Below are 11,437 nucleotides of genomic sequence, written 5' to 3'. Positions count from 1 at the left end.
AGAGACAAACTATGGAGCAGAGACTGAAGGAAGGACAATCCAGAGACTGCTCCACCTGGGAATCCTGCCCTTATACAATCGCCAAACCAAGACACTGTTGTAGATGCCAGCAAGTGCTGGCTGACAGGAACCTGATAGAGCTTTCTCCTGAGAGGCTCTGCCCGACTGATACAGAAGTGGAGGCTCACAGCCATTCATTGGATTGAGCACAGGGTCCTCAATGAAGGAGCTAGAGAAGGGACCTAAGGAGTTGAAAGAGTTTGCAGCCCCATATGAGGAACAACAATATAGCTAGCCAGTACCCCCAGAGCTCCCAGGGACTAAACCACCAACCAAAGAGTACACATGGTGGGACTCATGGCCCCAGCAGCATATGTAGCAGAGTATGGCCTAGTTGGTCATCAATGGGAGGAAAAGCCCTTGGTCCTGCCTGTGAAGGCTCTGTCCCAGTGTAGGGGAATGCCAGGACCAGGAAGCAGGAGAGGGTGGGTTGGTGAGCAAGGGGAGGGGGGAGGGAATAGGCCCCCTTCCACTCCAGGGGAAACCAGGAAAGGGGAGAACATTAGAAATGTAAATAAAAGATCTAATTAAAAAAAAAAAAGCCCCACAAACATACCACAGTCCAGTCTAATGAAGGCAATTCAAGAGAGGGTCCCTGTTTCCTGGTGAATCTAATGTCTAGTTGACAAAAAACTAGTATAAAGTACAATCTTTTGTATTGATTGATTGATGCCTGTTTCTGCTTCAAATAAACTTTGTCTAAACTAAGTGTTATGAGTTTTCTGCTACATGCGGTGTATCCTGAACAGGATAATAGGCCAATTTCAGAAAATGTACTTTAAATTTGGACTTCTGTTCTCTGTCATATTTGAGCGTCTTAAAAAAGAATGAATTTCTCGGAAGAAGTGCTTCCATACTTGATTTTAAGCAATAGAGTCAGGGTCTTCCAAGAATCTCTGAGGAGATATCTCGTCAATACGAAAACAGCACTGCGTGATTCGTAGGAAGAGAAGGTAGGTATTCATGGCCTTTTATTAGGAACGGTTCATTATTTCATTGCAGACGTAATTTGATAGACGAGCTCGAATTAACAGTGGCCACAAATTCACATTTACTAATAATGTAAACGCAAAAGCCGGCACCTGCGAGTGTGGGAGGCGGAACCCTTCCGGTGGGGATTTGTTGTGAGGAGGGACCGGAAAAGGAGGAGGATTCTTGTCGCGATGTGGAGAGGTGGAAGGCTGAGCTCTCGTGGGGTTCTCCTAGAAAGGCTTGGGTTTGGGTGCCCCGGCGCGGTAGCCCAGCCTCCTCGAGTCGCTTCTCGGTCGGGTGAGTGTCCGGGCGCGCGGACGTGGTTCCGCACGCCTCGGCTTCCAGGGCGGCTCTGCGCAAGCGCGACAGAGAGCGGTGGGTTGTCCGGCTCCTGGATTCGGCTCCAAAGCAGCGCTAAGCCACCACGTCCCCTTCCTGCTTGACCTCCAGGACCAGGTGTTGGTCTCTTCAGTGGCTGCAACCTTCCAGTTCTGAGAAGCCAGGAAAAAGCTGAGGACTACGGATCTGGGCCTCGGAGAGCGTGTCCCGCTACCCCCGCCATGTAGCCTATGACCTTTGCCCTATTTTATTTGAGTTCTATGAGCTTGTGGCCCGGGAGCTGCCATTCGACTTGCTGGAAGCCGGTGGTGGTTCTTGCTTTCCTTACTAAACCAAGAAAGACACACCAGGGAACCTCATAGCACTGTCTCACTATTTTATTGCTCACTATCTTACCCACCCACCCACCCACCCCCCGCCAAAGAATTTAAGGCATTTATGCTCTCGATTGGCAAATAATTTAAAGAAAGTAACTAATTGCATTGGTGCTATAGATTTTGAACTCTCAAGTAGGAAGCAGAAAATTAGGTTCATCATCCTTTACAAGAAAATAACTACTATATGGTAGAAGTTGGTATGGTTGGGAATTTTAATATGACAGTAACAGCAATAAAACCTACTTAAATCCTACTGAAAGAAATAATTAGGATAGTTTTTTAAGAAAGCAAGATATAAATATTCATGAATGTGGAGATATAGATGGAAGTATGATTCCAACTTTAATTTTCTGGATAGATGATTTTATACTTTTATTGTCTTTTATATGCTTCTATTGTCTTTATATACGTTTATACTCTTTTATTGTCTAAACTTTGTCCTCTAGAACAATCTGAGCTATTGTTCCAGAGATCCAGAACATCTCTAGTCCATTTTTAAAAAACCTTTTAATGTGTGCCTTTTATAATAAAAAAAAATTAGAAAAGAACCAATAAAACTAAATTTTATAGAAGGAGTATCTAATCTGTATTTGGAATCAGGGAGTCTTGAATGAGATAGTAGAACAAGTGTCATTAGAGGGCAGGAAGGGGATACGAATCGAGTTACACACTATGTAGACCTAGTTGGCCTCAGACATCAGAAGACCTGCCTCTCATGCTCTTGTGACTGGCATGTTCTTCCCTTGTGTATAGTCACCTCCTACATGCCTTTTGCAGCTCTGGTGATATGATGCGATTGCTTTAATTTGTGCTTGTCTTGACACATCCTCATGTCACTGCCAATCTTTTGTTTTCTGGTATGGGATGGGTGTTCGCTTGCATCTATAGCTGTAGACCACAGGCTGTGTGTGTCCTTACAGGCTAGAAGAGAGTCCTGTACTCCCTAGGACTGTACATAAATATGGTTGGGAACTGCCACACTGGAGAATCTAATCCAGTTTCTCTGGAAGAGTAGTCAGTGTTCTTAACTGCTGAGCCATCTCTCCAGCCCTCATTGCCCATTTTAAAAGATAGACTTTTGGCTTATAATAGCCTGGGTTGATAGTTATTTTCTTTAAGAAATTAGAATGTATTTTATTTCATGGTTTCTTGTTTTTGAGGATTGCTAAAAGAGCTGGCGTTATTCTCATGTTTCGACTATATAGATGATCTGTGCATATTTTTCTATTTACAGTTTGTAATATTTATTTACTTTTGTTTTAAAATACTTATTTTTTATTTTTAATTCTGTGTATGTGGGGGCAGGAGTATGCGCACATGACTGTGGGCACCTGCAGAGGCCAAAGCCTTTGTCTCCCCTGGAGCTGGAGTTACAGTCAGGTATGAACAGCTTGGCATGGGTGCTAGGAACCAAACTCTAGAGGAGCTGTGTATGCTCTTAACCACTACTTTGCATTTTTGATAACATGGCTGTACTCTCATGGAGAGGTTTGTCTCCAGTCACATCTGTTTGGGGTTCCAGGTCTCCAGATGAGTTTTGAATATCTATTTATTTCTGAAGATTTGAGGAATTTTTTCCTCTGATGCCAATGAATGGATATTCTTTGTGATTGGTGTTTATCTCAGCTTGTTCTTCTATCCTGTGATTTTTTTAGATTTCTTCTTTCAATTGTATCTCATTTTAGTTCTTTTCCTTCTTTACATTCGAATGTAGTGTTAGTCACCCTTGGCATCTATCCCTAGTACTCTATTTGATTCTATTGATGATGCTTTTCACTGTATTATTTACCTACTTATTTATTGAGGCTTTACTTTCTAACATTTCTACTTGTTTTTTTTCAAGCTGTGCTTTTTTTTTTCTTCTGATTTTGGGGGTGGGGTTGGTTTTCTTGTTGCTGCTGACCTTTTCATCCATGTTGCTAAATTTTTATCTATTTTGCTGCCTTTTTGCACTGTGTTGATGAGTTTCCTCTCTTGGACCTGTACTGGGTTCATCTGTTTATTTGTATCCTCTTTGGGTCATTGGTCATTTTCATGAGAATCCATTTGGAATCTTTATCTGGCGCGTGAGTTTCTTCAGTCTCTTTGGGTCCTGTAGTTGGAGTATGGTCTTTGGGAGAGTCATGCTGTCTTGCTTTCTCATGTGCCGTGATTTGCATTATCTGTTGGTTTGGATATCTCTTCTGGGTTGGGTCTTCTGACTGAGTGATCTCCTTCTGAACCCTTAATCCCACAAAGCACTTGGCAGAGGAAACAAACCACAGTGGCAGCAGCAACAGCAAACCTTTCAAGTTATAGAAACACGTGTAAAAATTAATTACAGCCCACTGATCACCAGCGGACACAGCACTAACAAGGGAAAACTACTTTCGAGTGTGCTAGGTGCAAGTGTCGAAGTAGTAAGCAAAAAGATATAGGAAGAAGACAGGAAAGTGATAGAAAAGGAAAGAAGGACCTGGGGTATCAGACAAAAGGATAAAGGAGGTGTTGAATGCTAGGGAGGCAAAATCAGTGGTGAAAGCATTCAAAATTGCATAAATGTCAAGGGATTAATAAGCCAGAATTGGGAAGGTGGCTCAGTCAGTAAAGTGCCTGCCACTTAAGCAGGAGTACGTAAGCATAGATCCAGAGCCCACGTAAAAACCAGTTGCAGTGCCTTAACTCTTGCAGTGGCAAGTGGGGTGGATCCCTGGAGCTCATTGGCCAGTCAGCTTAGCCGAATGAATGACTTCCAGGTTCAGTTAGAGATTTTGTCTTAAAACATAAGACTGATTAAGAAAGACATCTGAAGTCAACCACTGGCCTCCACATGCACAAATATGTACACACATATACGTGCATAGACACATACTGCATACACACACGTCCATGTATATAGCATCATACACCGCACACAGGTGCATATGCACAAAAATTATTTTAATATTATGTAGCAATTTCTTCTGAATTGAAATATTCCTTGCAGGGATGAGAGGAGGGGAGAGTCATGGATTCTGGAGGTAAGCTGAAAGGAACAAGAGTCACAAAGGCCCTTGATAAGGTTATAGAAGCAATACAGACTGCTGAGAGATTCTGGCCTTCTTGTCAGCTACTTGTAAGCTCTGCAGAGAGCTTTTTAGTTGTAACAGCATGAGTTCTTGTTCATGTTGGGGTGGGCTTTTTGGTGATAAAGCTCCCCTTTAGTGGCTCCTGCTCCTGTAAGTAACCCCTATAACTAGTGATGATGAACTCATTGATCTGCCCACTGAACTTTGGGGAAAATAGTTACTTTGGCTTGTGGTTGGCTCCCCATCTTAAGTATATAGATGGATCTCACCAAGAAAAGTCTCTCATAACACATGGCACCTAAGTAGGGACCAAGAGAACCAAGGATGAGTTGGATAGGATTGGTTACATGGCCCCTGCAATGGATGCTGAAACATGCAACTAAATCTGATCCATGTAAGGGTGAGGCACCCATGGGATAAATTCTAATAAGGCTAGCTATCCCTATGAAATAGTGTACCTCTTTACTGTAGTGGTGGTTACAGGCCTCATGAGACAGGTGACAGAACATGTGGCCAAGGCTGAGCTATCTGGGAGTGGAGCATCTTTGTGGGGAGTCCCAGGATGGCCATCTTTCCGTACTTGGTAGGGTGGCCTGTCTTCTTGCATTCTAGCTCTTGAGTTATGGGAATGTCCCCTGTAACTGGTCTTTGTTGCTTTGTGGATACTTCTTTTTTTCCTACCCTTTATTCCCCTGGTTTCACACCCTAACAATAAGTAGGAGAGATACAAGGTTAGAGGGGAAAGAGGGATTAGGAGAATCCCTGAACCTAATTTCTTTTCTTTTGTTTCTTCTATGACCACAGCTACTAACAAACCACAACCAACTTCCCTAAATGACCAACAACCACCAACTCACCCTCTTGGGGCCCAGGTCCTAGCATTTATATACTCTCTGATAAGTTCCCAGAATTCCAAATGTCACACAATCACAGAAACTATCTGTAGCTGGCAAAACCATACCTCTGCTAGAATTGGAGGCAAATCCCAGTCCCACATCCCCACGCCTAGGATAAAATGAAAACTTTTATCTTATAACACTTTTGTGGTTTTTTAAAGACACCAGAATTCCAAAATTGTCACTATAGTCCCCGAAACAGCTGGTGGATTAAAGAATGTTTACCAGTCCCCGAAAATGGGATATATGGGTTGTGATCTTAAGCAGCTATGGCTTCAGCCTTTATTTGGGGCAAATACAACATGCATATTAGGCTCAGGTATCTTCCAGAAAGAACTTGTGGGAGTAAGGGAGGAATTACAGTTTTCTTTTAAAAACCAAGCAAACAAACCATCAAACATGCTGTGTCTAGCCTCTGATTCAGTTGCTGATTTGGAGAGGAAAGTGAAAAAAAGAAGAGGGCTGGAAGTGTTGGAACGTTGTTTCTCACAGTTGGCAAGTTGTATGCTAAAGATCTCACAAGTTGGAACCCCGGAAAGAGTCACATAGTAAGAGAGATTACAATAAAGGTGATATAAGATAGCCCTTGAGTCCAGTCTTTAATAAGAGAAAGAGACAAAAATCCATGTAGAACATGCAGATTTGGGCCTTAGGAATGGCTAAATGCAGGAGACCATGCAAGGGAATATTCTGCTCTTAACTGCTTGGTTTGGAAAAATATTTTGTTCATTTGTTTGCATGTTCAAGTCAGAATCTCACTATGTAGTTTTGGGTATCCTGGAACTCACTATGTAGACCAGAGTGATCTTGAACTCACAGATATTTATTTCCCTCTGTCTATGAAGTACTGAGATTAAAGACATGTGCCACCATACCCAGCTCTGGAAAAAGACTTTTAAATAAGCAATGAAAGGCCCTGTCAGTCTTACAGCTCCATGAGGACGAATGGGATTAGAGTGCTGTAGAGGCAGAGAAATTAATAGTATCACTATTCACCCTTTCTTTAGACAAAACCTATATAGCCTGAGGCAATATGAGAAAAAAGTCAGTTCCTGGTAAGACAGACTTATTACAAACCATTAGGAGTACTTGCTAAGATTTCCATGAAGATCAGAAAACAGAAGACAGTATAGGAAAGACATGCATTACTGGGAAAGTTAGAAGACGAGAAGTGTATTGATGTCCAGTTCTTCAGGCCACACAGAACTATGTCCATAGGGAAATTTAGAAAGAAGTTGACTCAATGGGGTCTAGTGGCTTTGCTGAGTCCTGTGATCCCTACAAAGTAGGATAGGCTTTGGCAGCCCTGAGTGATCTAGTCTGGCATCTAAGTCATGTTTGTAAAATGCTGAAGCACTCAGGGGATGAAGGAAAGAGAAAGGAAGCTCAGTCTTCACTTTCAGAGAAATGGATCCTGTCCCAGTTCCCCAAAAGTGAAGATTGCAAGCTTTGTGTCCAGCTGGAGTTCCTAAGGAGAAAGACTGATGAAAAGTTAGCTGTTGTGCTTCGGGGTTTTGGAAAGCTTTAAAACTTGACTGCCAGTTCACTAAAGCGTTATAAGAAGAGATAGAAGACAGGCATGTCCCCACTGTACCCCTTGCTAAGGAGGAAGGAAATGTCCTAGATTTGCCTAGATGAAGGCCATATTTAGGGACCAGGGGCCTTTTGTGGAGTCACTGCTTTACTGGTCTTCTATTTCTATAATAAAATAGTAGGCTTTGGTGGAATGCCATTGATTCCCTATCTGGGCTCAGTAGACATTTGATTGTGTCTCCACAAGAAAAGTTTCACATATCATAAGGTAAAGTCAAAATACTCAGTTTAGAAAAGGGTAATAAAGAAACAAAGGACAAGAAAAATGTCTACCCCTAATTGGAGAGGGAAAGGCGTAAATCAAATTAGGCAGATGGAAGGAAATGACAAATACATTTGGAGAATAAAGAAGAGGGCTTGAGAGATGGTTTAGTGTCTAAGAGCACTTGTTGCTCTTGCAGAGGACCTGGGTTTGTGTCTCAGAACCCACATGGGGCTCACAACCATTTGTAACTTTAGTTTCAGGGGGTACAATACCCTCTTCTGACTTCTGTGGGGACCAGACCAATGTGATATTCATACATTCAAACAGGCAAATAGGCAGAACATACATGTGAAACAAATAGAAGAGCAAGAAGATGATTAAGGGACAGTAAGATGGCTCTGGATACTAGACCCAAACAAGCCAAGCCTGATCCGTGTAGGTGTCTGGAACCCACGTGTGGAAAGAGAACCAACTGTGTGTGCGTGTGCGTGTGCATGTGTGTGTGTATCTATTGTGCACATACAGAGAGAGATGGAGAGAGGGAGGGAGGGAGGGAGGGAGGGAGGGAGGGAGGGAGAGAAAGGGGGAGAGAGACAGAGAGAGAGGGATTGATTTTCTTCTAGTTCCTCAAACAGTGGAGGCTCCTAGTCCTGTGCATAGAGGAGGAGGACCAGTTGAGCTTGTGAAGTCTTGTCTTTCAGTTAGACTGTTGCTGAATGATGTGAGTATCCAGTGTCTTCCAGAGTTATCTTCGTAATAGATGTTTCCCTTCTTTGTGTTCCAAAGCCTCTGCTTGCCACAATTAGCTTAGCATTGTGTAGGCAGGACGGACCTCACACTCTCCAGAACATCCCCAGATTGCACAACCTAGGGCAGTTGTTTTAGTTGAGGGCTGTTTCCCAAGTGAGTTGGGAAGTGACCGCAGCACTGATGAATGCACTCAGAGAACTTTTCAAGGCCTCCTGAGTATTTTTGTTTGTTTGTTTGTTTTTGTTTTGTTTTGTTTTTTTTCAAGACAGGGTTTCTCTGTATAGCCCTGGCTGTCCTGGAACTCACTCTGTAGACTAGGCTGGCCTCGAACTCAGAAATCCGCCTGTCTCTGCCTCCCAAGTGCTGGGATTAAAGGCGTGCACCACCACTGCCCAGCCCTCATGAATATTAAGCACCCTCCTGGAAGGATGTCATTGTGGGTATGGTGTGCCCTGCTAGAACTTCAAGAGTTTGTGGACTTGAGCAGTGAAGGACTGAGAGGCATCTCAGCGTTCTATCTACCCACTGGCTTCAGTCTCAGACCTATCAAAGTCCAGGTTTGAAATCTGGTTCTGACCCAAGAGTGGGGCTAGCTTACCTTATGCACTTCTCACACTGACCTAGCCTCCTGCCCTCTTGACTTTTTGGCTCATTTGGTCCTTCTGCTTCGTATAGCTGCCTCTGGGCCATCCTTTGTCCAGGAGCTGTGGCAGGCTAAATTAGACAGTGGCTATTCCACGATACGACTTTTTTGGCTCCATTTTTACCAACAGTTTTTCTTAAGATGGCACCTAGATGCTGTCCAATGAGTGATATAGGGTGACAAAATTGGAATTTTGCTTTGGTGCCACTGAACTGTGCCTCAGGAATCGCCATCACATGACAGCCTGCAGCTAGATTTGAGACTGCTAACCTGAGAGTGGGACTTCCCCGTTCTTACTTACCTGCTTGAAATGTTAAGTGCATGTTTTACTTTGTTGGGAGCTGCTCCCAGAGTGGCTATACTCTTCCTGTCTGTCTGTCTGTCTGCCTGTCTGTCTGTCTATCCATCCATCTAATATTTATATAAAAGACACAGTTGCTTCATTCCTGCTCTACATTTGGTGATATCAGTATTTTTAAATTTTAGACATTTTGATAGGTGTGTGTTTTTTTCGTCACGCACGCACATACAATGATCATATTTACTTCCCATTATCCTCTATAATCTCCTTCCAATTCCCAAAGAATCCTTTCTTTCCAACAAGCCCCTATCTACTGTTAGCTCTTTCCCTGTGTGAGACCTACTGAGTTCAGTTGGGGTTGCTCGTATGAACATCAGTGGGTTTGTTTTTTATTTTTCACATTTTATTTTGTGTATGTGGAAGTAGGTTTAGTGCATGCCACGGCAGACTTGTCAAGGTCAGAGGATACCTGTGGGAATCCATTCTCTCTTTCCACCATGTGGGTCCCAAGGATTGAATTCAGGTCATCAGGCTTGATAACAAACATCTTTACCTGCTAAGGTATCTTGTTGAACTCAAATTTTTAATTTCAAGAGTGTTTGTTTAAATGTCAGAGCTCCCTGGGGGCTAAAGAAATGTCTCAGCAGTTAAGAGTACTGTCACTCTTGCTCAGGACCTGGTTTCAGTTCCCAAAGCCCATAGCCGCCCACGATCTCTGAACCCCAGTTCCAAGGTATCTGACATTTTCTTCTGGTCTCCATATACACAATACACAGAGAGTACACTTACATACTGGTAAAACACTCACATGCACAAGATAAACATGAATAAATAAATATTAAAAACTAAAATAAATGTAAGATCCCTTGGGATGTTCTACATAGATAAGAGGAACACTGAACCTCCTTTCCGTCATGTATGCATTTTGCTTCCTTTTCTTGTCTTACTGCCATGGCTACGATCTTGCTTCTGATGTGGGTAACATCTTTTTCTTTTATCATTTAAGTTAAATGCAAACTGTCAGACAATAAAAATAGATGCTCTGTAAAGTAAGTCCCCTTGCATTCTTATTTGCTGAATGCTCATCATAGATGGGTGTAAGCTGCTTCATCTGCCTCAGTCACCATGGTTGTAGGACTGTACTTTTGTGTATAATATGATTTTATTTGCTAGTGGTCATTGAGATTTGTAAGCCTGCAAATCCATCTGTAAACGTCTTTGGTTTTTACGCTTTTAGTTTTGTACAATTAGTTGGGAAGTATCCTGCATTGTTGTTAAGGTTTGTCTCCCTTTATTGTTCTCTCTCTCTCTCGCTCTCTTTCGCTCTCTCTCGCTCTCTCTGCTTAATTTTTTTCATATAGTTTAACCATATTCCCTTCCCCCAACTACTCTAAGCTCTTCCCCCTCCCTACTCCATATTCTTTTCTCTCTCAAATAAATAAATAAATAAGTAAGTAATAAAAATCAAAACAAACACAAACCCCAATAAGACAAGAAAGACAAATAGAAACAAAATAAGATAGGGCCACTGTGCAGCACAGGCTGAGCGCCAGCTTGCGGTCTCCTCTCAGTGTCCCAAGTGCTGGGGTAAATGGTCTATCATTCTGTCAGCACTCAATGTGCTGGGATGGATGGCTAGGGTATCACTCCGCCAGTACTCATTGTCAGCCACTGCTGTGTTGTACTGGAGAGACTGGGTGCATTATTTGTCATTTCTTCTTCCAGGAGCTTTGTTCAGAGGTAAGATTCCTTTGGGAGTTGAAGAGGAGGCTCAGAGGTTAAGAGCCACCTGCTGCTCTTGCTGAGCTTCTCTAGTGGAACTGTCGAAGCCTGCTCAGTTTTAGAAGGCTTGGATCTATGAATTTAGTTTCTTTAGAGGTTAAACAATAATTATTCGGTCTGTCTTTTTGAATAGTCTATGAATGCTTGAGAGAACGTACATTCTGTTGCAGTTTGTGTGGAGTGTTTCACAAATTCAGTCATCTGTATTACTTAACAATGTGCAGTTTGTATCCTTGCTGATTTTTGTTTTTGGTGCTTGTTCCACTTACTGAGGAGTGTTGGCCCTCCACTATACCTGTGGGTTTGTTTTTTTCTAGTTTTAGTTCTGTCAAATTTGCTTTATTTGTTTTGAAATTGCACTGTTTAGTACATACCCATTTAGGATTGCTCTATCTTCTTAGTAGATTGTCCTTTTGACATGATTAAATATTAATTGCACAATGATTTGAATAACCTACAAAGTAGATGTACT

At 42.4% G+C, this 11,437-nt stretch overlaps 1 protein-coding gene across 2 annotated transcripts in view; it reads left to right on the top strand.

Annotated features, from left to right (window-relative positions):
* Positions 1-1,020: 1,020 nt before the first annotated feature.
* The window catches only part of Coq3 (coenzyme Q3, methyltransferase), a 29,736-nt gene continuing 19,319 nt past the window's right edge, over positions 1,021-11,437 (top strand). For both annotated transcript variants that reach the window (XM_031366494.1, XM_031366493.1), the window contains exon 1: positions 1,021-1,329. In XM_031366494.1, the coding sequence (XP_031222354.1) occupies positions 1,224-1,329 (106 nt within the window). In that variant the 5' untranslated portion in view covers positions 1,021-1,223. The remainder of the gene's footprint in view (positions 1,330-11,437) is intronic.

The sequence above is a fragment of the Mastomys coucha genome, unplaced genomic scaffold, assembly GCF_008632895.1.
Source record: "Mastomys coucha isolate ucsf_1 unplaced genomic scaffold, UCSF_Mcou_1 pScaffold14, whole genome shotgun sequence".
Lineage (NCBI taxonomy): Eukaryota > Metazoa > Chordata > Mammalia > Rodentia > Muridae > Mastomys > Mastomys coucha.
This window is presented reverse-complemented; position numbering and strand designations above follow the sequence as displayed.